Source organism: Parus major, chromosome 1A (assembly GCF_001522545.3).
Source record: "Parus major isolate Abel chromosome 1A, Parus_major1.1, whole genome shotgun sequence".
Lineage (NCBI taxonomy): Eukaryota > Metazoa > Chordata > Aves > Passeriformes > Paridae > Parus > Parus major.
The window spans coordinates 33528698-33555717 of NC_031773.1; the positions used below are offsets into that span (position 1 = coordinate 33528698).

Below are 27020 nucleotides of genomic sequence, written 5' to 3' on the forward strand. Positions count from 1 at the left end.
GAATGAGTGGGATTGCAAGGGGACTGCCAAAGGAAGGTGGGGGCTGCTGAAAGTTTTCAGTCCTGGACCCTTTTTCTTGTGGTGGGTGGGTGGTTGCTAATGTTTGAACTGGGCATAGTCTGGAGTTACAGTTATTTCTAGGGTGAATACTATGTATAGGGCTTAGGAAGATACCAAGTATGTAAGGTGGGAAATATGTGGCAGGGCTGCAAAAGATGGAGAGGGTGTCTGGTAGACTGCAGTCCACTGAACTTTTTCATGTGGATCAGTTGAAGAGCTGCTTCTTGTTTGCATGGACTCTTTCTAGCCCTTGGTTTATGGAGAGGAATAGGCTTAGCATTTTGGCTTGGAGTCAAGCAAGACCAAAAGCTCTGGTGCATTAAGTGGAGCTGGGAGGAGGCTTCTCAAAACAGTTGAGGACTGTCAAAGCTTTTAGTCCTGGCATTATTTTTTTGCAGGCTGTTTCTTGCGTCCTTTTTGGCTGGCCATCATTAGCCTAGGCTTTACAGCTATGGTCTGGTTTGGCATTTGGGTTTGGAGAGAGCAAAAGAGCAAATCTCCAGCCCGTGGGGTGTTGCTCAGGGGTTTCAGAAGGAAGATGGGGGCTTTCAGATGGTTTCAGTCCTGCCTCCTTTTTCATCTGAGCATCCTCTTGTGCCATAAACCCTCTTTCTGTAATTAAAGATAGGTTTCTGGGGGGCATTTTGGCCCAGAGCCCATTTCTGGGTGGAGCTGTGAAAAGGCTTTGAAAGCAATGTGTGGAGTTCAGCAGTTTTCTGCCCTGCTGAGAAGTTTTATCATCCTGGCTGCTGCTGTGTTTTTTTTGCTTCAGAATGCTGAAGCAGTGTTTGCACCATTCCTACACACATTTTATAGTTATTTTCCTTTATTTGTCCATTAATTTCCACAATCTTGTCTTCATCTGAATTTCTCTTTCTGGATCTGACAGTGTTACAGATATTACATTTTGGGGAAGCTGTTGAATTTTCACATTTGTCTCATACTTGTTACTTTGCAGGATAGATATATTTTTATGTAAGATTTAAAAAGTTAAATTTTCTCACTATTTTTAATATTAGATTATTTTGAAATTTCAAGGGAAGAGGGCTCCTTCAATGTATGTGAGACTGTTTTTGAACAGGAATTCACGGAATGAGATTTTTCAAGCCTGGCAGCTGTTTCAGACAAAGGAAAAAGAAGGCAGTAAGGCAGAAAGATCAAGAGGCTCTGAAGTGGTGAAAATATCAACAGGAAAGATAGAAGGGGAAAAAAAAGTAATTTTCTAGCTGTCTAATAGGGCTTCAGCGGTAGGGCAGAGCGAGTCAGCCTCTGGCTACCCTAAAGTGGCGAAGCCATGCAAATGCACTGCGAGAAAAAGCAGCTCATCTTCGGGCCCTTTATACACTCCAACACAACAAAGCTACCAGCTGAGCTGTGCTTGTCAGACATATCAGATCATGCTCCAATTGTGACAAACAGTGGTGAGTACACAGTGCCAGGCCTTGTAGCTGGCAAAGCCTTGTGAAAGCCTGGCTTCTTTTTATTGTGATTCTGCTTTGGCCTGAATTCAAAGTTAAAAAAACAAACCAAAAAATACCCCAAAACAATAAACAACCCAAAATTATCTATTGAAATCAAATGTCTTTTCTTGTTTTACACATTCTGTTGTTTTATTGGTGTTCTTTAAAAGACCCTGTTTCCTTGACATGAAATTTTTAGTATGAGTTAATTTAAAACATTACAGAGGATTTTATGAATCACGTGTGTTTAATCTCTGCCTTGCTTTCTCTTTTCTGATTTCCAGTCTCAGCTAAAATTTAGTGGTAGATAAAGAATGGTTATGTGGTATAATGTCAAAATTTGGAAAGCTTTGGACATTGTCAATTTAGCTTAAGGTGCTAGTAAAGTAGAATTCAAGGGAAAAAAAGCATGAAGCCAGTGCTCTGTGAGCAGAAGCACTTAGAAGTAACTCCACTCTGTTTTTTTCTGTTAATGTGTTAAAAAGCTCTTGAATACAATTTCAATATTTAAGATTTGGCTTTTCATTTCCCCCTCATTTCTAATAGAATAAACAACAGTGTATCTATGCTATACTGTATCTTTAAGCAAAAAAATTTCTTCCAGGCGTCTAACCCAGGGCAGTTTGAGAATGACAGTGATGTACTGTGGCAGCGAGGACACATTCCAGAGACAATAGCCTATCATGGTCGAGTAGGAATTAACACAGATGCACCAGATGAAGCGCTGGTTGTCTGCGGAAACGCCAAAGTTATGGGCAGAGTCATGCACCCATCTGACAGCCGAGCAAAACAGAATATCCGGGAGGTGAGGGCCTTGCAGTGTTTGGGGCACTTCTGTTTGCACCACAGCACGTGTGGATCATTGTTCTGACATGGGAAGCAGCTCCTATATCCTGGCTGTGCTGAAATGCTGGCTTAAAGAAACTAGATGTACTACTGTGCTCTGTAGAACCATCAGCTGCACTTTGGCCATCAGCTAGACTTTGGAGAAGGCTCTCTGCAGAAGCTGGGAGTTGTCAAACAGAAGGGGAAGCTGGCACTAAAATTACAAATAGCATTCTGGTGGTGGGGAATGGGAAGGTTGTCTGTATTTTTCAGTGTGATGATTGGCCAAATAACGGTGTCAGGCTAGTTGCTCTCTCAGTGGTGCCCTAGATGCCGTAGTCATAGATTGCTTAGTGCTTCAACATGTAAATCTTGGTATTTTTCCAACTAGGTCGATACAAATGAGCAGTTAAGAAGAATAACACAAATGAGGCTGGTGGAATATGACTACAAGCCTGAATTTGCATCTGTTATGGGAATAAAAGATACCCATGAAACAGGTATAAAGTCAGTTCTGTTCCCATTTTTCATTAACATCTACTGATATTTATTGTGCCATAGTGTCTTTTAATATCCTGCTATTTCATCCTCATTTTTTAGGTTACCGTAATCACACACTTTGTTGTGTACCTCTTGTGGTATAAGAATGCAAAAATTAGGTATTGCTTGTAATTTTACAGCTTCTGTTTCAATTTTTAAAGATGGGAAATTTATTTTCCAGAAGTTTAATGAGAATGAAGTATGTGCTTACAAACAACTTTTTTCTTTCTGCAGAGAAATGAGAATTCTAAAGGTTTCTGGGGTTTTTTTTGTGTAATAGAGAAAAAAACCCCCTGAAATTCTGTATTTTCCTACCACTGAGAAATTCTAGATAATTTTTTTTGCTTTGCCTGTAGTTTTTAGAAGGGTCAGCAGGTATGCCAGTGTGTTTCCTGACATTTTTGTTACTTCCTGAACAGGAATAATAGCTCAGGAAGTGAAGAGTCTTTTACCTGAAGCGGTTAGAGAAGTTGGAGATGTTGCTTGTAATGATGGAGAAAAGATAGAAAACTTCCTCATGGTTGACAAGGTATGGTCTTGAGGGAGAAAGCAGGGATGTGTATTTAGACTGTTCTTTCATGTGGGGAGCTATGAGCACATGACATGCTGTGCCCCGTAAAAGGCTGTAGCCCCCACGTGTGTTGCAGAAATGGCGTTCAGCAAATTGAGAAAAACTGAACTGCCAGCTGTTAGTAAAGGGCTGAATCTTTTAACAACAAGAGGTGGCTATATTAAAACTGATTACAGTACTATATAAACATACAGTTAATAAGAAAAAACCCTATGTTTTCTGAATAAAAGTGGATAGTGATTTCATAGCATCGGTTCAACAAGTGGTACTTTAAAGCATTTTTTTGTGTTTCAGTGTTTCAGTTAATTAAGTGATTCCACAAATGAATTGAGCAGTGATGGCCTTCAATTTGTTAAATAAAAACTTCCTTACTTTAATCCTGGTATTACCTCTACATACCAAATCCAAGTGCTAGCTCTGTGTGTATGGAGTTTTGTTTTTGGCAATCCAAAATGCTTTTTATAGGTTCAAAATCATCTGGTCTGAAATGGCACACAAAGGTTGGGAACACCCCTGAGATATTGCCCTGTGTCCTCTTCTCCTCCTTTTCCTGTAGAAATACAGGTGTCAGGGACTGTCAGTCACAGAGTCCAGTCACACAAGGCTGTACACAGCACTTGTCTCAAAGCAGCCCCTCTGCTGAGTGCTGGTTCACTGCATGCCAAAGACCACTTCCCAGCTTTTTCCCCACTTGCAGCTGATAATGAAAAGAGGGAGGTTTTAGAGAAAGGTGACCTTATCTTGTCTGGGTGATGTCATGAACACAATCCTGCATTCATTATCATAATTCTTTCATTATTCTATAGAAAACACAAGGTTGCAGCACCAAACTAGGAGAAAATGTCTATAAAAATATTTTATTTCACTTGTCATCTTTTGATAGGCTATAAATAATTTAAATTCATAGGTTAAATCTTCTAGGTTGTATTCTATATAAAAGAAGTATGAATTAGATACCTCAAATAAAGCTATGAAAAGAGCGCTTCTGGAGATACTGTTGAAAAGGTGACTTTTAGAAAATTTGCTGTATTTGGTCAGTGTTCCAGCCTGTAGCTGATTTCTAGATGCTAGTAGAAGTGCAGTAGTGGTAGGTGACTCCAGGTTAGTTTTGCCCTTTGGGCCTTCCTATTATATCGTATGACAGCTGTAGCATCATTTGCATTTCTGAATGCCTCCAAAATTTCTTTGGCATAGTTCAGTTTTTTGTCTGACAGAAGTTTAGATTGGAGAACTGAGCTTTTTATTCATATGTTTTCCTTGCTGAAATATCACACAAAATGCCATCTCTGACAGTGCCTCACAGCACTGCTATTTGGGCCCATCATGTTCCCTTTCTTCTCTGTACCTTGGGTCCCTGGAGGGTTCTTGCCAGGATGTCTTCCAGGGATGTGACATAAAAATGGAGAATGCCTTCCTTCTACTCATCCCTGCAGGGTGTGATCCTGCTGTGTATGTGGCCCAAGCAGGAATGGGCTGTCACAGCAATGGCTTTTTTGCTGCTTAGCGTTTTCTTGACTACTTGTCTAGACCTGGATCTGGGATTAATTCACAGGCACTTTGGTGTTTTAATATGGTCAAATAAATCTGTGCTTTGTCCTCTTTCTCCTAACGCTTGTGACAGAGCATACGAATTTCAATTCCATGACCTTTGAGGTGACAGGATCAGGAGAGATCTGTGTTTAACAGTTTAAGATGTATGTTGAATTCAGAGATTTGGAACATGTCTTGTTCAGTTGGAACATCTGATTTAAGTTTCTGGAGCTCCCTGCTCCAGAATAGCTCAGCAGCTTGAACAGTAAAAGGCCAGTAAATTTTTTCATTCAGTTTAGCAAGTGACGAGACCTTGAACTTTGTTACCTCATATTCCAAGTTTATTTCCAGATAAGTAGGGTGTTGGCTGGTGCTGTGTCTCTGTCAGTTTGGAGCTGTTGAATTAATTGATTGCATTACACGTTTGAACTCTGCTCTGATACTTTCTAGAGAAATGTCTCAGCTATGTGCAATTTGTTTGAGTTAGAATCTTCTTCTCAGTCACACTGTGTTCAGTACTTTGTCACTAGAGGGGCAGTAAAACTCTGATCAATTTTCTTCCCCTCAAATAGAGTATTCCTTCATTTTGTGAGAAGAGCAATTTTGTCAGCTAGTTGAAGCCACCTAGAAGCAATTCATGCTTGATTTTAGGACAATGGAAAGGGAAGCTGCTACATGTCATTCATGTGACAAGTGTCCATGTAAGTGATTTCACAGTTCTAGGTACGAGAGAGCATTTTGAAGTCACTTTTTATTTAAATGGGCTGTTGGTATTCTGGCAGTAGGGAAGCTTGTGACTTGCCACTGAAAATGTGCTCTGATTCTGATTACATTAAATGCTGTCTGGTTTTGTGGAATGCAGTCGCCTTTAAAAGAAAGGTATGCATGGCTTTTACATGATGAAAGGCAAAACTGCTTTTACCTTCCTTCTGGTAACTTGATTAGACTGGAACACTTAGCAACATTAACTGCAGTAATAGCTTCATCCAATGGCATCAGTCTGTACATTAGTATGAGAAAGCCATTCTTTCAAACATAGCAAACAAAGTACTCTTCCACTGTGTTCCTGCAGTGGATCTGTAACTACTTTTTACTCAGAAATGGATAAAATACTGCCTGGATGGTTATACTGAGGGCTTTTCCAGCAGCAGACTGATACATAGATGATAAGCAGGGGTAGGAGAATAGGAGGCTTTTCCTGGGTAAAATACCCAGAAGGAGTAAATGGAGGGTGTCTGAACTATTTTAGTTGCAGAGATGATCATATTATTAGAAGCTACAAGAATCCTGTAAGAGACTGGAGGGGCTGAAGAGGAGAGCAAAATATTATACAATCACAGCTTGATATCTGGTTTGGTTTTTAATCTGTCTCACTTATCTCTGTGCGATTAACTTTACGTGTGTGACATGGATAGAATCTCTGGTTTGTCTGAGCCTATCTAATGCCTCTAGGGATGTACATTTTGCTAAGGGATTCTAAAATGTATATTCAGCTGCAGCATTAAAAATCAAGTAGTAGAGGCCTGTTGGAACAGTGTTAAGGTTTCAAAACAATACGAAGGTAAAATACAGTTTAAATTCTTGGTGCAAAAAGCCTTTTAGTGTCTTCAAATTTTTATGCAAGTCCTCATTTTCAATTTACTGAAAATTAATGTCTAGCAAAAGGGTTTTATGGGCATACATATAGATATGAGTGACATATATCTACAGTGAGATAACTTACGTTTATGTAGGTGAATTCTGCACTTATTTCTGCTTGTTACATCTGCTTGATGAATATACTGTGTATATAATTTTGTCATTGTTTTCTTCTCAGGATCAGATCTTTATGGAGAATGTTGGTGCTGTAAAGCAGCTTTGTAAACTAACTAACAATCTTGAAGTCAGAATAGAAGAATTGGAACAGTGGAATAGGAAGCTGGCCAGGCTGAAACGGATGAACAGTTTAAAGTCAACAGTCAGTGGAGAGAGCAAAGTCAGGTACCTCTGGCTGAGATGTTCTCTAATAGTTGCCCCACAAATTGTTAAAGAGATCTCTGTGGTAGAAGTGAAAATTGATTTTGCTTGACAATGTTGACAAGCTATTTTCCAGTATTTAAGCTGTGCAAAAGACCCCAAATTTCTCATATTTTTTTTAGTCACTGACAAAATTAATGTTTGAAATGGCTGATAAATTACAGTGATTTTTGTAATTGCTTCTATGGCATGAAGTAAATGGTAGATTATGTTCTGTTACAGCTCTGGGACTTGGAAATTGCTTCTAAGGCAAATCTGCAGAGCTTCTTCTGCAAGAAAGAATCTTTATTGGTGCTTCAGTGAAGTGATGAGCGTTTCCTGTTTCTAAGCAATTTCCCCAAGTTTTCTTCAAAATCAAATGTAGCATTTAAGAACATTCTTCTGAATGAGTTTACTGGAGACCTTTGTCCTTGAAATGAATCTGACACTTCTGCCTTTCCTTTTGTAAATGTTAAAATTGCTAAAGCAAGTGACATTAAAAATGTCTTTTCTTCATTAATTAGTTGCTGAAGCATTTGAATGTTAAAGAAATCTTGTCTCTTACAGCAGGTATAGTCAAGCTAATAGTCTCTTGCCATCAATAAAATCAGTCCCACAAAAATCCAGGAAGGTGAGTGAAATTAAATCCTTGTCTGAGTCTTTCACTGTGATTTGCTTTCACTTTCTCTGGCCTGTATTGTGGTTTAGGAAGTGGATACCCCTTTTCAAAGGGGATCATATGAGTGAGGAAATACACATATTTTTTTCAAGACTGTCTTCCTAGGCTGCCAAGCCCTGTTCTTTAAGATGAACCAGTGCTCATTTGCCTACCTTGCTTTTGCCAGTGCCAAAGAGCAAGAGAAAATAATAGGTCAAATGTACTTTGTACCATAATGACAGTCAAATTGCTCCATCATCTAAGATTATCTTCCTTGTTTGGAAAGTGCCTTTCTTCTGTATTTATAGCAGTCCTGCTTTAACATGGTCTGTGCACATACTGAAAGCTGCTGAGCTTTTAGTTCTGGACACTTACTGAGTTCTTAATTTGATTTTGAAATACTTCAAAAGTATGAAAAAACAGCAGGAAGAAAGGACAAGGAACTGTTATTTTTATCTATCCTTTCTTCTGTAATGTTGGTGCCCCCACGCTATCAACAATGCACAGTGCACTCACAGTCTTAGGGACCTTTTAATCACTGAAGTTTTAATGTGTAGATGTTGGCCCCTATATAAGGGTGACCATGAAAGAAACAAGGGTGAGGTAAAGTCAACCTAGTGTAGTATTTCTTAATCTACTAGTAGTTGCTTAGATATGTGACACTTGAACTAACCAAACTTTTTTTTTACCCTAGGTTTGTTTGTCAAAGACCAAAGAATCTTGCTCTGTGAAGATTTTCTGGGTGACTATAATAGCTTTGATTGCTATTATGGCACTATGGTAACAATTAACAGCAATTTGACTTCTCCCTTCCCCTTTCTACTTATCTGAAAGAATATAGCACTTTTTCTTCTTCTTTTGCCTTCCTACTTAAAGAACCCAATGTATTAAAATGAACAATTAATATTCCTGGCAATATTGTAAAGTTGAAACCATTGTATAAAAATAAGGTACTCTTGTGATGGACACACAGCTGATCTCCATGTCTCAATATAGGGTGCACCTTAGTGCACTACAGGTGCAAAACCGGACTCTGCATGTTTTATCCAATCATTCTGTGTCTAAGTACAATTTCCAATGTACAAAGTGATTCTGTTGCGTGAAGCTGAACTTGTTCCCACTTGGTAGGCAATTATGTGACTGAAAGTTTAACTTGTGACATTGGATTTGTGGAAAGTATGCTCTGGACTTCTGAGATTGCCATTTTCAGTCTCCAAAAACCTGTGGCTTACAATCTCTTTGTGGCCTGAGTACTTTGAACTGGTGGTCTGATTCTATTTAGGTTGGAAACTGGCTGCATTTTGTGTTGAATACAAGTATATGAACACAATATTGTGTATATATATATATATATATATATGTATATGTGTGTGTGTGTGTGTGTGTGTATATATATATATACATATTGTGTTGCACAAAAGATGGATGTAAATATACAGAACAATTCTCTTTCTACAGTGCTTTGACAATATGGAGCCTGTATTTACTTAACATTCATGACAGCCGTTTTGACAAACATCCAGTTTACAGGCAAGTAGTTCAAGTACCATTAGTGAATTCAAATTGGTAGAATCAGTAATAGACTGTGGATCAATTTGTTTTGGTCCTCAACTCTAATGTCCATTTCTTAATGAATTGTTTTTCTTCATCAGCAGTACCACAGGTTCTGTTCTAGTCTCTCCCTCTACCACCACAGCAGGTACTGTGTCTCTGCTGGTCTGCATACACATTCTATGTGTATATAATATGGCTATTATAAAATGCCAGTACACAGCATTTGTAAGAATTTTTTTTTTCTTTAGCAGTGCAGAGGGAAAGCACAGTTTCTCAGAGCACACAGCCCATCAGCAGGATCCCTGAAGTGAATTTCTGTGACATTTTGCCTTGTGACAAGGTCTATTGTTGCCCAATTCATCAGCCAAAAGTCAAATCTCTAAGTTACAAAAGAAGCAATGTAAAGGAAAAACGTAAGTTGAAAATTTAATTATTTATAATTTGAGCACAGATTGTATGGAAAGTGTGGGGGAAGGGACAAGAATCTTTAAAGGTAGTTAGCTTTCTACAAAAGACCTTATCCCAGAGGATTTAAAAAATCTTGATATAACTAATCATCACTACAGTCAATAGGTTTTTGAAAAATCCGGCCTGGTTACCCTTAAGAATTTAGGGCCCTAAGATGTTTTGTCTGGTGTCACTTTTCTCACTGGCCATTATTGGTAAATTATTTGATGTGGATTTGGAAAGTCACTAATCACTTTAATTAACCTTTGGCTACAGTTGGATGGGAGTTGATTAGGGATAGTAGAGAATGAATTAACAGATGTAAGAAAACCCAGAAAAAACTGAACTGTGTCACAATGTGGTGGTACTGTATCTTTTCCATAGGCAGAGACAGAATACCAACTGCCTGAAAACATAAAACTTACACTTAAATCTCTGATTTAAGAGTAATTTTTTTACTTCAAGGGGGTTTGCGTAGTATTATTTGAAGACATAAAATACTTTAACTGGAATGAATTCTTTTCCTGATATTGTCTGCCAGATGTTGTATGTGTAGTGTATGAGAAGATGCATTGTTTACAAATTTTATAATATTTATAAGAAAGGGTCAATGCATAAAGGTATGCATAAGTTGTGGGAATCTGTATTCCTCTTTGCCAGTCCTTAACACTTGCAGTGTCTGGAAGCAAATATTAATGTTACTAAACCAGTATTCATACTCTTCCTATCTTGGCCTTGCGAATAATTCTCGCAGCACAATTGACAGAGTGAAGTAAAACTGGGGATGGATGCAGTTCAGCCTCTGAAGTACAAATGTCTGCCAGGGCAGACATTACCAATTGCTGTGACACTCTCAGCATGAACTGTTTCAGTGGGACTCACCCACTGGCCATTCTTTACTCTGCAGACAAGCTGTATGTGAGTGTTCCTTGTGACTCTTGTGATCAGCGCTGCAGTAAGCCCCGTGGCAGATAGAGCTCAGTAGAAGTCATACCTGAGTAATTTGTACTGCTCTGAAGCCTGAAAGAGTGTTGATTAATTAAGAAGAAATGAATCTCATTTATAAAGGAAGGAATTGTAGATAGGTAAAAATGAAATGTGAAAACCTTCTATCCTCAGCTGGCTGCTTCTGATATTAGGTGGAAAAAGAAGATAAGCATAAACACAAAGCATTACCTTCTCTAGGTCTTATGCTCCAAATAGCATTAAGAGTGGATCCAAGAGTGAAAAATCAGCACAGTACACAAGGTACTGATAGATTTCAGTTCTGCACAAGTTTAATGAACCTGAATATAATGAATACCCAGATGGAAGGTAACAATGTCAATATGAAATCCAAACAGGAGAAAAACCAACCAGCTGTTTACTGTAGCTGTAGCCAAGATAAATGAAAAGGAAAATGTTTTCAGAACAAAAAGCTTGGAGTTAAATATGGGGAATTATCAAGATAAAAAGTGGATTAGAATCAGCTGGCTAGTCTGATTCATGGAGAGGTAGAACTGTTTAAAATTTCAGTTAAATTAAATACTAATTTAGGAATTATTACAGACCTTTTTCTGCTCCACAATGTGATACCTGAATTCAGTGGGTGCAGACTACTACAGAGTGCATTCATTGTAGCTCCTAATCCTTTGCATCCCAGATTTATTCATGAAAAGGCCATGCAGAAACTTCAAGTAGAAACACAAGCATTCATAAGCAAGAGAAATTTTTTTAAACAAAGATTCAACATATCTTTATGTCATCTAGCTTAATGTGACTTTTTTTCCTCATACTTTCTTTTAACTGATTTCTCTAGAGGATTTAGGCTTTTGAAATTCCACTGATTTCTGTGGAACTGAGGAATGTGAATACCCTTCAGCATTTGGGCCCTTTCTTCTCCCTGCTTCTATGGCTTTAATGCTCACTGCATTTTCTCACTAATAAGAAAGATGTGGCTTTATGTTCAGGTTTGTGCTGAAGTGCCTGGCTGCATATTTACTTTCAGCTTGGCTCTCTGTTATAGAAATTGGTGATGTTCTCTGTGTGTGATGAAGTCTTTTCTATTAGGCTATGTTTTGGGAATGATTTTGATATTCAAACACTTGTTTCTTGTTATCTGCAAACTTATTTTAACTGTGTATATCTTTTTCTGAATGGAGGTGCTTTGTATTTTAAAACTATTTCTCATGGTTATGCATGTCTTTATTCAAGAGATAATTAACAAAATATCTTCTTGTTTTGTATTCATACAATTGTGCAAGGCTAATTTGGGCGATGTTTGTGCATTCATCCTTTCACAGGAAACAAAAGTGACATGTTACCCAAACGAGATCTAGTCAAAAAACCTGGTGGAAGACCTGATCTTGGAAATGACTGTAAGTACTATATTTAAATGGAAAAAAACCCACAAACGTTTACTTGTATAACTTTCAAGTTGTACTTTCAGGCTTGGAATTCTGCTTCTGGAATTTAGAGATGTTTCACTTATAATACATCACTATTGAGAATTAGCACATGTGAGTCTAATTCCTGTGGACCACAAGAAACCTGTGATTCACTGTAATTTTCAGTTTATTCTTACATCTTCATTAGATTTTTATAGACATTCTCACTGCCCTCTCTAGAGAGTCTTTAGCCTTGGCTTCAGATACAATAAGATGACAAGTGGTATTTTACTTGACAGGGGCTAAAATCTTGTGCTTAAGGATATTAGTGTGATATTTCTGTGCAGGAAACTCATGATACAGTGTGAAGGAAGGTTTTGGGGTTTACCTCATCTCACCTAAGGGATTAAAATGTCAGCTGCTCAAAGGGGCCATCTTTACCTTCAGATCCTGACACTTCAGAGGTGAAATGAAGTTCCTTGACACAGGAAGTTTTGCTTGATTTTGGGTTCCCCTTTTAGTGACTGTGCACTGCTGTCAGAGCCAGCCTGGGCTACAAATATTGATTCTTTTATGTAAAAATTAGTATCTGCTGACTACATATGTTATAGCAGCATGCTCTGGCATTCATTCAGTATGAGCAGGATTATGCCTTGTTTTCAGTTTGTGTGGATCCTCTGTTTTAAGGCTTGTTTTTTTTAAAAATAAATATTTGATTAAAGACTAGACAATATGTGGATGATAAAACATCTAGACTTAGACATCTAGACTGTGCACTTAAAGCAGGTGAGGAGTAGCACACAGGTTGCCTGGATCTGCCCCAGTGGGATGATCTGGGAAAAAAAATCATTTACCTTCTGACTTTTTTTGTAAGGGTGCATACATCTCAGACAAGATCCTCTGAGGCATCACTATGTTACATGTTGTAATGAGTTGCTGTGTCACAGGGGAATGTTCTCCTGTGCTACTTCTCTGCGTGGAACAGCGACTCCATTTCCTTCTGTCACTTGTAGATATTTGTGTCCTGAAAATTAAGTATATGCTACCACACAGAGATTTCATACTCAGAGAACAGGTCACCCTATACTCACCAACTGCAGAGCAGGGATTGGTTGCTGTAGACCACAGGAACAGAAACACAAACCAAATGTGCACAGATGTGAGGGGTTTGGACTTCCTGAACCAAGTCCTCCTTGTGCTTTCTGCACCACATTGTAAAATGAGGTGAAGGGTCTGCAGAGGAAGCTGTATGAGGAGCAGCTGTGATCTCTTGGTTTGTTCAGCCTAGAGAAGAGGACACTGAGGGGAGACCTCCTGGTGGCCCACAGCTTCCTCGTGAGGGGAAGAGAAGGGGCAGGCACTGATCTCTTTGCTCTGGTGATCAATGATAGGACCAAGGGAACAGCATTAAGTTGTGTCAGGGGAGGTTTAGGCTGGATATGAGGAAAAGATTCTGCATCCTGAGGTTGGTCAGGCACTGGAACAGGCTCCCCAGAGAAGTGGTCATGACACCAAGGCTGCCAGAGTTCAGGAAGGATTTGGACAGCACTCTCAGACACATGGTACTGCCTAAGGGAAAAGTAATGTTATCATGGCTATAGTCATCATCTATCTGTAGATTACCAAACTCTTGCAAAAACGAAAGTTCTTGGAAGTTCAAGGCAACATTATAAGAAGAAATTTTAATTTTCATTTAAGTTGGGTAGTTTTCTTCCACAGAGAATTTGAAACAAGTTTTGTTGTATTCCGTATTATTCCTTTCAACAAAGAAAAGGTTTTTCAAGTTAGTGATTACTTGAATGAGTATGGCTTCTAATATATTAAAATGAATATTGACACATTTGAGTTTTACTTGAGCTGCCATCAAAGTAGCCTTCAATGTCTGTGCAAAAGAAAATGGTGCAACGTTAGGTTTCCTAGGATATTTGTCCTTGCAAACTGAACAAAGATCTTATCTCCAATGGCAGACTGAAGGTAATCAACCAGAGGCTTCTTTTAAATGAGTGCTGATTTAGACCTGCAGCAAGTCCTGTAGTGGCAATCAAGGCAGTAGACTAACTGCAGTTTTATTATGCTCATATCTAAAATTTCTGAAATAATCAAGAATAAACCATTATTCTTAATATTCTTAGGGATTGATACAACAATCAGTTCCATACAGATTTTGGAAACTCAGCAAAGCATTGACAATCGCTATTGTAGTAAAAATCTGCAGTGCAGGTAGGTGAATTGTTTTATTATGCTATGGTGGAATAAAACACCATTTATGTGGCCTGGCTGCCTGACTGGCTCCTGCTCACAGTTGTTTCCTCTAGCATGCAGTAGTCTTTGATACCTTTTTATATTTTCTTCTGTTTAAATTTAAATGCAATTTCCATGTTTTGGTGAAGATACTGTCTATCTCAAAATGCCATGTGTATTAATGCAACCTTTTTCAGCTCTGGAAACTACAGCTATGTTATTCCTCTTAGCAAATATATGCCCACGGATGTAGAAATCTCGCTGGAAATGAAGTAAGTACAATTAAAATGAATACAAATACATACAAAAGACAGCCGTGGTTCTTTATTTGATAATTCTTGGCTGATGTCTATTGTTACACAAATTTGTCCCATTCAGAAGAGTGGGGAAAAATTTATGCACAGCTAAATTGTTAATATAGACCTTTTGGGTAGATTCTTTGCTGTTGCGTGGGCCCAATACCATTCTCAGCTCAAGGAAAGTTTCACCCAATGTTGCAGGTATTAAAATCCAGAAGCCTTAAGCTTCAATCCTGAGAATCATTTGAGCAGACACGTATGTGTGTATTGGCAGGATTGTGGTCTCTGGCCTAGGGATCTGATTTTTATTTTGTTGTAGAGAAACATTATTAGGAACATAACATGGGTGACTAGAGAGAGTACCTTCTTTGGGCCTGTCGTGCCAAGCCCTGTAAAGGGGGGATTCTTGTGCAGAAACTACTGGTATTACATAAAATTATGACATAAAGCAGGGAAAAGCAGCAGATTTATTCCTTTCAGCAAGTATTTTCTCCTCAAAAGCTCACCTCTACCATGTTCTTTTCTTTTGGAGTTTTATTCTGAGAAAGGCCAGCAATAACCAGAACAGCTGCCAAGTGATCTGCTTGACAACAGTTTATGACTCCTGTCTCTGCAGAAAAGGACTCATCCAGTCTTTTGAGCTTCAGTGTTATCCCTGTAAACATCTGCCTTTTTCAGATAAAATGAAATATAACAGTACTCCTGAAGTGTCTGCTTGTTTTCTACAGCCACTGAAAATTTGTCTTTTAAATGTATGCCATTATAATCCAATAGTACAGCCCTCCCATGTAGGAATTAATACATCATATTCAGAGTTTCACTGAGTGTGACTTTATTTTGAATATTGGTTTGTGGTTTGGAGGCAACTGATTTTATTTTTAATAAAGTAATTTCTCCTTATTTTTCTCTGTTTCTTGAAGCACCACGGAACCATTAATTATATTTCTCTGCAAAGTTGCATTTGGAAATTATTGCCCTCATTATTTTTCAAGCCAAAACGGTAGGAAGGATTTCCAAGAAACTACACAGGTAAGACTTTTGTAGCAATACCCTGGCTTTTGGGAATTGTTTTTATAAAACTAATGGCTGCAAAATTCTGATCTTTCCTGAACTGCTAGAAATCCTGATGCTGGTACTTTGAGTCTGTCAATGGCTCGTCATGGCTGGCTTTGGCATGACCATAATGAGATGCAATCTTTTTGTTGGAGTCAGTTTTCTGCTGACTTTTATAAAAATCTATTCAGTGATTCTCTGCAAGGACAGTTTTGATTATGCTTCAGCCAAAGTCACCATTACAACTCATTATAACCCCAGAGATAAGAAATGGGAATAACTTATCACTCAGAGCTTTAGGAGAGTCCTCCAAACTCTCCTCTACTCTACTATGGTTTTCATTATTATCTTATGAGTAATGAATTCCAGTTTCAAAGTCTAGAATTTGCTGGTAACAATGGTAGTATTCTGCTTTATTTCTGTGTAAACAGGAGTTTACTAATAAATCCCTTTAGGGAAAATTCTTCATTTTAAAAGTCAAAGTTGTATGTGTGTCATTCTCTGGATTGTCTCAATCGGGATAAAAGCTGGTAAAACACATTAGCTTTTCCCAATAAAAAAATATTTAGCGACCAAGTCTTGCAAATCTTTAAACACCTCCAGTAAACTGATGAATGTTTTAAACTCTCTTAAAGTTTGCTGGACATACAGAACTCCTTCAAGGCCCCCATTTGTCAATGATTGATTGGAAATGTTTGTTCTGGCTAAAACAGTAGGAAAGGCAGAAGCAATGATAATTGCATTTCTGAACACATTGTAGGAGAAACACCCCTGAATTTGGAAATAATTTCAGAGTCTTCTTCAGAATTCTGATCTATGCTCCCACACATAACATGGTGGGGTTTTTTTTGGGGGGGGTGGGGGAGGGTTTGGTTTGTTTGTTTTTGGGTTTTTTTGTGCTTAGTCAAATTACAGCACTTGAGATACCTTCAGTCTTTAAGCTGACTTTTTATTCAACGTTTCAAATGTCTTTGCAGAAAGTTTCAGACTTCTCTGTAACAGTGGCAAAGTCATCTGAAAGCCCAAATTTTCCAAGTTTTGGCCTGTCTGTAATTTCAGCAGAACTGAAATTAAGTCAGACATAGGGAGTTTCACAATGTGGAATTGTCCTTGAAGCTTACTGACAAAACTGGTCAAATAGATTTCCGGTGTCAACCTGAAATCCACATCAAAAGACTAAAGCTAACTAGCCTCCAGCAGCAGTGAGCTTTCAGATTTGATGTGACTCAGAATAGAAATGCTGCCTAGTTGAAGAGATTTCTTTCAAGAGGAATTTTCTAGGGATGTAAAGGTTTATTCCCTACCAAAAGGCAGAACAGCAATCATTTGGAGTCACCAGTCCCACCTAAGTTTTGTCATGTGAGCATATTGTCTCCAGAAGAGAGGATGTGTTAGAAAGTGAAGTGAGGAGAGAAAGATGAAGGAGTTGAGATGCTAGAAATGAAAGTTACTGTGGATCATTAGGTAAAAGAGAGGTGAGGATTGAATTTTGTTTTATTCATTGTAGCATAAACATTTCAGGTACAAAATATGTTGTTTCACTTTTGCACGGTGGAACACTATAATAAAAAAATAACACGAAACCTTGCAGGTGTCTGTTTTTGAAATACTGATTGAAAACACTACCCATACTTTCAGAATAGACGGAGGAAATTTTCTGAGAACAGCTAAACTTGCTGTCCCATATTCAGCAGAGCTGCCATTTGCTAGTATTACAAATTAAAGCTCTCAGGCCACCTGCCACATCAGGAACAATCCCTATTTATTGGGGGATTTGCTTAGAAAACGAATGAGGGAATCCAGTTATTCAGAACCAGCTGAGTGTCACTGGGAGTCAGATGCCTGCCAGTTCCCATGTGGAGCTGATCAGAGTAAACCCACATTTGCAGGGTTTAAAGTCAGCACTTGGTCTTTAAATACTTTGACTGTAGCTATCGAGGCTTGGTATCCTAATTACCTTGCACTGCATTTGTCAATTAAATATTTCCAGAGTCTGTCCTTCTCTCCAGTTTCCCATGAAATGAGGTTATCTAACCTGTCTCTCATTTATCACCTAGGGACGCCAGCACATTTGGGCTCTCCCCGTGGCTAAGTTGTATGACAGCGCGTACTCGTTCCGCGTAGCTGTGCCGGTAAGGCTTTTCAAATGACAGCATGGCAAAAGACAATTAGCATTTGAACTGAAAGAAGTTCCTATATGAATCTCCTTTATTTTTCTTTTGCAGGGTTTTGCTAGTTGCTCAACAGACCGTTACTTTGCTGGAATATTCTTTACTGATTACTACTTCTACTTTTATCGGCAGTGTAACTAAAATGTTGCCAAATATTCTGTTCTTTGTGGAAAAGATGAGGAAACACTTAATATGAAAAAGAGACTTGCAAATAACCCTGGATATTTTTTACACCTCTTTCTGGGTTGTATGGGACTTTCTTGTTTTTTTTCACTTTTGAATTAAAAAAAAAAAGTAGAAAAATAAAGTGTTTGACAAAAAACATAGCTCTGCATTTCCAGAAACTGTTTCTAAAAAGACATGAGGTAATGGAGTATATGATGTTGTTATGGGTGGAGTGGGAGCCTCAAAGTTTATTAGAGAAACCTTCCTATTTTGAGTCACAAGGTGCAGAATGACCTCTGGCTTTCTAAACTCCTCAGAGAGGAGTCTAGGTGTGGTTGGATTTACCACAAGCCGAGGGGATAGCCCTGGACTTGGTCAACGGTTTAAGTCTAAGGAATTATACACATGTGACTGAACCTTTGTACAATTTTGTCATGCACAATTAAGGATGGCAAGCCAAATATATGAAAATGAATGATTTATTATGATAAATGGTTAGATAAAAAGATCTTAATCAGAATTACTTACTACATGGTATAGAAGCTAACACAACTAGTATAGTATATGATAATGTACTATATCAAAGCAATGATATTAAAGATATCAAGAAAGAAACAGTTATTGAGTAGAGATCAGTGTTGCACACCCATACCAATGGTTGTGGACAAACATCTTTAGTTCACCTTAAGAGGTGTCCCCACCCAAGGGAGGAATCTCCACACATGCTCCAAGAGGGAGTACACTAGAAATCCTGCCATTTGAAAGTGGCACTTACATAGTATATATATATTTATATATAAAGTGGTACTTCTATGGTATAAAGTGGTTCACTGTCAGTCGTATGTCTCCAGGTCAGCTGCATCAGCTCAGCATCTTTAGATGAGGATACTTTACAGTATCTGCCACACCTTCATCTCACTCTCAGGATGTTTAATTTTGGAGTTGAAGAGTCAGGTTTAGTTTTCCATAATTCCACACCAGAAAAGCAGCATGACACCTCCTCTCAGTTCACCAGTGATAGCTTTGCAAAATTTGCATTGCTCAAGTTTTTACTGCATGCCAGACAGAGCATCCTGCTACAGATATGTAAATAAGATGATGGTATGGGTCATTGTGAAGTTATATGATATTGTATGTATAGCAGACAATTGGGCAGGAGCACTGCTGAGCTGGGATATGGGAAGATGATTAAATGTTGTTTGCAATAAGGAGACCTGCTTCTGTACTACAGGCATATGCCTTCTTTTAGTATCTGCTGCCCTTTTTTAGATATAAATCCATCTATTTTTTTTTTTTTTGCTAACAGAACCAAAACCAACCAAAATGCTAAAAGAAATGTAGCACTCTGCAAATTCCATCTATAGTAAGTTTAAATTAGGGAACAACAGATCAATTCAATTGTCTGTATGTATTCCTTTTCAGAAAGCAGTCCCATCACTGCCACCACCACAGCTGCATGATTTAACAACACTACTGCTATTTCAACGAGTTATATTTTAGCTACCTTTTTTTCCCCTCTGAAACTGTACACCAGGAATGAACTATATACTCCTAAATTCAGGTTATATTTTTTCTTGGTGTTTGTGGTTTGTGTTAGTATGATAAAAGAATAGAAATATCGAGAAGAAGAAGGTCTTGCCTTTATGGCTTTCTAAGTTGCATATGGATACATACCTGCATGGGAAAATTCTCTCTGTTTATATTTAGGAAATACATTTTTAAGGAAAAGCTATTCAAATGAAATTTTATATTAATTGCTCAGAAAGAAATCAGATATAATAATAAATCTAAGTGTAAATGGTGTTGTAGGTTATGTCTAGATAAATCCTTTTTTTGTGTAGAAAGGAGAAAGTAAATATAATAGAGAGACTGTAGGCTTTTAAAGATTTATAATGTGAAGGCTACATTTGAACAACTGTCCTCTGAATGAAATTATTTAGCAGTGAAAGGGAAACATTAGGAAGAAAAATGAATGTCTAAGAAAGACCTTGCCACTGTCTTTGTAAACACCACGCTGCCTTAATTGTATATTTATTGCCTGACAATGTGATGGGAGAGTTTAATTTGTTTCTGTGCCTTGATTTGGCATTTCTTTTGTCATTATTTTGGGATTTCCTTTAAGGATCTCCTTCTCACTGATTTTTTTTTTTAGATGCATGTGCTTAGTTGGGGTCAGTTTCAATGTCTGGCTTTTTTCCATTTGTTTGACCTTATGTGTTTAAGGGTTTTTTTAGTCGCGTGGAGTTTTTTTTTTCCTGGGAAGTATTTGTGGTACAAACCACTGTTCTATAACATTCCAGAGACTACTGGTGTCGGAAATTTGGATTCAAATTAATCAGAAATTTGTGTCTTTCATTTTTTGTAGTCTGTACTTGAGGGTAGAGGAAATCAGTCACAGATGGTAACACATGTGCATTTTGAACAAAAATTCTACCTTTTTTGGCCCACCTGGTTTTCACCACACTGTTCTGGATTGTAACACCCTTCCCAGTAGCACAGAGCACTGCAGCAGGAGAATAAACTCTTTTTCCTGTCATCAAAAGGCTTTATGTAATTAAAGTCTAGGGTAAGGTGCAGATGGGGTAGCAACTATTTTCTTTCTTAAAATGCTTGTGCTGATTTAATTACACATCAGTTTTCCCATTTAACAATTTTCAGCTGGTTCTCTAGTCCTGTCGTATGTTTGAAGTAAGATACTGTTGAAGATTTTGTCCAGGTTTAAGGTGACATGTGGCTGTATGAAGGCTGTGTTCTAACATGTCTGAGATAACAAATATCAGTCGTGGCAAAAGCTGGGGAAGACCTAGCAGAAATTAAATATTGGTGTTAAAAGAACACTGGGTCATGTTTAGCTGCTTACTGAGGTAAACTGTGACACCAGAAACCAGCCCCATCAGAAACCCAGGGAGTGACTAACCTACATGACCAGATTTTGATCCATTTTGGACTGGAAATACTGAAGCTCTAGGAATGATTCTCACTCCCCTAACAGCCAAGCCTTCACTTTGCTGTTTGGGGAAGTGGAACTCATCTTGACAGCACTGGACTGGTGACATTCTTGACCTCCTGCTGTCCTTCTCCCTTGTATGGCATTGAATTAGAATTACCAGAGAAGAATACCACAGGGAAAACATGGCCAGCAACATTTTCCATCCTGTACAGCCAAAGGAAGTATGGAGTGACCTTTCCAAATGAAAAGGTTAGAAAAATTTTAAGCATGTCCGTTGTTTTGTTTTTTTTTTTTTCCATTTCTGTGTCCTCGGTAATGAAGTTACAACATTTTTTAGTAGTGGTCATTCTAAGTTGAAAGAATTTTTGTGAATACTGAATAATGAATTAATGGTTTACGTAAATTCCACTTGGAACAGGAAATTCTCTTTCCCCTATCTATTTTTACCACAATGTGGTTGTAAGAGACCTTTAGACATCCATCACTGGAATATTTCTGCCTAATTTAAGAGGGAGCTGAGGAAAAGCAAACTGCCAGGCTGTGTGAGAGTCACAGCTAAAAGTTGCAGAAGGTAAATGAAGGTCTAGAATGGGGTGATCTTGTACCATCTGATCTGGTTTTCAAGCCATGCTGTGCATACCAAGAACATGATGTGGAAATTCATGTTTTTACTTGACTGTAACACAAATTACTTTGCTGTGCTTTCACTAAGTTTGATCTAGCAGTGTCAGCAGCATTTGAAATAAGAGCTAGTGATCACTTCAAAGCCCAGTGCACTAAGCCAAGAGGCTGTAAAGGCTGAAAATCTTGCATGGCCACTTTATGGAAACCAAGGCTGAAGCACAAGAGCAGAATGAGCATTTCTGAGGTGTGAGTCTGCAGCTGGAATTGCTGATAGCCCTTGGCACAGCTCTAGACAGCTGTGAGCAGAAAGGCATTTTGGTCTCTTACTACAGCTCAGTTCAAGTGACTCTAGTTCAGAAGATGCTTGGTAGATAGTGAGGAGGCTGTCTGGTGGCATGATGTGAGCCTATCCTGAGAAGTTAGCAATCCTAAAACAGAGTTTGGAGTCCTGCATAGCACAGGTCTGAAGGGAGACCTGGGGGTGAGCTTTAGATTAAATCCTCATTATCTACATTTTTCTAGGATTTTTGCTTGCTTTATAAAGTCAGAAAAATACTTTGATTAAGATTTTCTGTTGGGCTAAATTGTGTTCACAGTACAAGGAGCTCCTCAATCAGGAGTCACCGACTTCTTGAACTACAAATCTGTGGCATAGAACCTGAGCCAATCCATCTGCAAAATGGAAACCTGATTTATATCATGTTTACTCTTTCAATTGATCTGAGTGCTACAGTGTCTTTTAAATAAGTCAGTTCATTTTAGGTACAGAAACTACTTTCAAAATAGACAGAAAAATAATAATAATTTTTTAATTGCAGTGCTGTAAGGCTTTTATTTGACATGTTACTTTATATGAAGACATGGCTTTTATATGTTATATTACAGTACACTTGGAAACATTGAACAGCTGATGGAAACTCATGATGAGGAATCCTTTACTGATCTTTCTTTCATCTTGGACTGGCTTTGATCTGAGCTTTTCTTATATTGATGGGGTATAACTGGCTGCTCCCTCACACAGGGATTTCTTACTTGCCTTTGGAAATATTAAACTGTTCCTATCTGTTTCTTTCTGTGGGCAAAAGTTTTGTATTTTTCAACTTCCTGGCTTCAGATTTTCTTGCATGTTGAAGAAACATAATTTGGCTGAGCCTCCATCAAATTTGATTGTAATTGGTCAACACCTTAAAATTATTAGTAAGCAGAACAGTGAAGCTGATCATACCACCTTGTGGTTTTGATGTTAGGTTAAAAGCCAGGATTTTAGTTCATTCCAGACAAAAGAATAGTGAGTAATGTCTCTCAGGTTTCTTAAAGGAGATGCTTCTTTTTGAAACAGGATATTTGGGAAGTTTTAGTTTGTAACTAATATCTTTGGATAACATCTGTGACACAAGGAGGCTGGGATGCAGTCCTGCTCCTCTGTGGACCTGGGACCACTGATGAAGCCTTCATGCCTCCATTGCTCACTAATAAAACTTTGCTAATTGTGTTTTTACTTTGTGGAGGGGAAGAGGATTTGGAAGTGGGTCAGTGTTGTAAGGGTAAATGAATTAGACACACTGAGATGCTCAGATGTATCAGGATTATATATGTCTGGGACTAATCAAACAGGTCCTGTTCTAGTAAAACAATGTGCTCAGCACTTTAGAAAAATCTGGCCCAGTGAGGAGTATACTAGGTCTAGATTTAGATTTTCTGCCTGAATGCTTTGATTCTGGCATGTTAACTCAATATCCTTCTCAAGCTACAGCAATATTTCTCCAGAAAAAGTATGGGTTTTTTTTTCTGTACAGTGGGGATCGAGTAATTGGAAGAAACTGTTACACTTCCACACACCCTCACTTATGCATGCATAGTATTTGTTGAATTCTTCTAGTATGGACAGAGTAATTTTAATTAACATCTGCAAACCATCACATAATACCTGAGTGGCAGTTGTTGGCTATGAGTCATGCATTTAGCTGAAAGAACTGTGCTTTGTAAGGAAAGGCCAAGGCATAAGTGTTTCCCAGTCCTGTATTTGTCCAGTGACTACCTCAGGGAGATTCAAGATGTGTAATGGCACTTTAGTTAGTCCTAGTGTGTCTTGTCCAGGTAGAGTACCAGTAAAAAAATTAAAATTCATGTACTCACAGCACTTTGGGCACTGCTTTCCTCAGAAGCATAGTTACCTGTCCTCTCTTCAGCTTCACTGAACAGCATGTTTTCTGTCAAAACAGCACATGAACCAGCATTTTCAGTGCAAACCCTATATTCAAAATAACAGGTTTTGCACTGGCAGTCCTGACCCAATTTTAACTCTGGTTGCTATGGTGTTCTGTGGGCTGGGTGGCTGGCGGGGCAGGACGATGTGGGGATGGCACACAAGCCTTTTGTTGCTCCTTGGCCAGGGTCCAGCCAGCTTGTTTCCCCTCTTCTCCCTCTACCCCACAGCAGCTGGCAGCAGCCTACATCTGCTGGTCAGGAGCTGGTCAGGCTGCAGTGTCTGATGCCTCTCTGAGTCTGTGTCCTGGAGGAGGCACCTTCTCCCAGGCACCCAAAGCTGTTCCTCTGCACACCACAAGTCCCATCCTGCCCATCCTTTGGCTGCATGCCCCTCTATTGGACAAGCCTGCATCTTCCTGCTCCTGGGTGTAAAGCAGGCTTCCTCTCCTCATCCCTCACTAGTTTTTTTCCAGCCATCCTATGTCCTGCTTTACTCCCTCCAGAAAATGAACTTATCACAATACTTTTAAAGGATGAGATCTAAAATAGGTCATCTTAGTAACGGGTGGAAAGTGACTTCTATGAAAAGGATTTGAAACAAAACTCATTATTTTAAAGGCAGCTTTAGAAACTTCTAGTTGATGTTAAATATATCACAATTGCCTACATGCAGTAATATAAGCACAGGATTTGCAAATTTGAGTTTAATGTTAATTTAGCTGGTAGATAGTCTGCAGGGTAATCATCGCTTTCCATTTTTCATTCAATCTTAATGTTACACTTTGCCTTCCACAACATAATCCAAACCACAGACCAGCTGGCTGTGTTGATTAAAATCCTTTTTCTGCTTTTTATTAGTCTTCATGGTTTTGCCCTAGAATTATGAAGTGGTCATGGTCTATCAGGAAGGAAATCTGCTGGGCTAGAATGCAGTATTTACAAGTTGAGATTTCTGCCTAAAGCATATTGCTGATTGCTAAAATAAGTTGTGTCCTGACTACTTTGTTATATCTGCAGAGCTTGACATGAATTTGGAACAAAGCTCTTTGGGTTAAATTACTTACAAATAATTCATTATGCATTTGGATGACACATTTCCTCACTGAAAACCTAGATTAAGAGAATATCATTAGGTGGTGAAGGTGACAGAGGACTTTTGTAGTGCATAGGCCTAATCCTGCATTTTGGAGGCACAGAGTCATGCAAGCTCTTCCTATGGACCCTCATGACCTTTGCCTTGATGGTAGAGGGAGAATGGTTGGACTCAGGGTAGTGCTGCAAGGGGGGACATCAGAGACTCCTCAAGATGCACAGCAAAGGGACAGGAATAATTCTGGAGGAGATGAAGCAGCAGGAAGGATACTCTGATTCCCAAAATTAGCCCAAAAGCTGCTGGAACACAGTTTTGATCTTCTTCCTCTGTAAAATTCCTTGTACAAAGGGTGTTTGCTCAGACTTGGTGAGATAGACCCCAAACAAGTAATATGCTCTGTGTGTTGTTGCTTTTTTCTAAATAACTGTTTGATCACAGTGAATTGAATTTTTAACAAATTTGATGTGATGATTAGGCAATCACTTTAGCATATATTTTTTCAATTATCTCTTGTTAACCAAATGAGGCAGTAGCTAAGCATGATGTATATTTTCTGACTTCTCACAGTGTTAATTAGAGACTGTGAATATTCTTGCCGATGTGTCTGGATATCTTTACATCTAGTGGTGGTTTTAATGGCTATGTCCTGTAGTTATGCACCCATACATGGGCCAAGACCCTACACTTAAGGATGATACTCTGGAAATGTTGCACAGGGAGATAGATCTGCTTACAGGGCTTTGCTACACTCTTCCCACCCCTGCTCTGTGTTGCTGCTGGGGACTGTGCCAGTGCATTCATTTGGGGCAGAAAGAACACAATATGATGATGCTTATAAACAGTGCCTACTAATACCTTGGGGTTTTGCTGCAGGGAGTTTGGTTTTGTGTAAGGCTTTACTCTTTTATTTCCATAGTTACATTTAACTACAAACACCCATTTTTACTACTCAGAGTAAATTTCCTTTTGGATTTCATTTTGCGCTATCTGCTTCGAGTTTAGCGAGAGGATGTGAGATGTGCAGGTTGAAGAGTCAAGGCCCCAAATGTTTCTAGAAGGTTTTCTTTCACTCTGAGGAATTATATGCTTCAGCTCAGCATGTCTCTCAGCAGTGCAGGGGTATGCATCCCACAGTAGAGCAGGACAGAGAAGGGCCAGGAAGACACAGAATACCTGCAGCATTAAACCCATGGCCTTCCATGGTACCAGGAAGAATAAAGTTTCCTCTTAGGCAGATCTGCTGTGACTTGAGCAGCTGAGCACAAGCTCTGACTATCTGTGAATGGAGTTGTTCTCTAAATGATTTTGGGTGTTGTAAGCCTTTATTGGGAACCCCTTCTGCAAACTCATGATTCTGTTTCTGTGCTGCTTGGGAGTCTGCTGCAACCTTATGATTTTGCAATTTTGAACTTCAGGAAGCAATTCCTTTTTCTTCCTTTGGAGGGTCTTGGCTGCAAAAAAAGTGGCTTCCTCTCTTCCCAATTTACTTTTGTCAGTTTTTTAGGCATTGACAATAGTTTTCTGATTTCTTCAGGCAAAGCAACTTGCACTAGCAACTTGTTGAGGTAACCTCTTTGCTCGTAAGGTGCTGATGAGCATTACTTGGCTGGCTGCTGATGAGCATTACTTGGCTGGCTGCTGAAGGCTCATGGGCACTGCTTAAAAAAACAAACTATGAAAGCGTGGGACAGGTTAATTGCCTTGTTTTTACCCTCATGACTGCACAGTTCTTACTTTCTCTGACTTTTGCCATCTCAGGTATCCTATTTACTAAAGTGCACATAACAGCTGGGCTCTGGCTGCTGAAGTGACTGTAGTAGTATTCAGTTCCTTCTCTCCCTCTGTAGCCTCCTGTATTCCCATTTAGTTCCCCCTACAGCATCATCTGATCAGTACCAATGGCTGAATCAGTACCAATTATCCTCTTGTCAGTTGTCTTACCACTTTCCTATGTGATCTGCTTGCTCTAAGGATCTGACTATTGCCTTGTCTCTTGGTAAATTAAAATTCTTACCTTAATCTTCCCGAAATGTTCGATGGGCTCGGGATCTCTCTGCTGGCTTTTGTGTTTCTCCTTCCTTCTGGGTCATCACTTTTGTCCCTAAACTTTCTCATGTAAATCCCTCTTTCACTGTTTCCTACAAATACTAATCTAAGTCATCAAATGCTCAGCCGTGCTACTAAATATATGCTTTGTGAACTTTCGTACC

At 38.8% G+C, this 27020-nt stretch overlaps 1 protein-coding gene across 1 annotated transcript in view; it reads left to right on the plus strand.

The window, feature by feature from the left end:
* Positions 1–18096, plus strand: part of MYRFL (myelin regulatory factor like) — a 33370-nt gene extending 15274 nt beyond the window's left edge. The window contains exons 11-25 of the mRNA XM_033514413.1: positions 2125–2325; positions 2737–2845; positions 3305–3414; positions 6803–6966; positions 7549–7612; positions 8334–8419; positions 9098–9169; positions 9292–9343; positions 9450–9606; positions 11923–11997; positions 14139–14226; positions 14445–14519; positions 15467–15575; positions 17657–17731; positions 17825–18096. Of these exons, the coding sequence (XP_033370304.1) occupies positions 2125–2325; positions 2737–2845; positions 3305–3414; positions 6803–6966; positions 7549–7612; positions 8334–8419; positions 9098–9169; positions 9292–9343; positions 9450–9606; positions 11923–11997; positions 14139–14226; positions 14445–14519; positions 15467–15575; positions 17657–17731; positions 17825–17911 (1524 nt within the window). The 3' untranslated portion in view covers positions 17912–18096. The remainder of the gene's footprint in view (positions 1–2124; positions 2326–2736; positions 2846–3304; positions 3415–6802; positions 6967–7548; positions 7613–8333; positions 8420–9097; positions 9170–9291; positions 9344–9449; positions 9607–11922; positions 11998–14138; positions 14227–14444; positions 14520–15466; positions 15576–17656; positions 17732–17824) is intronic.
* Positions 18097–27020: the final 8924 nt, after the last annotated feature.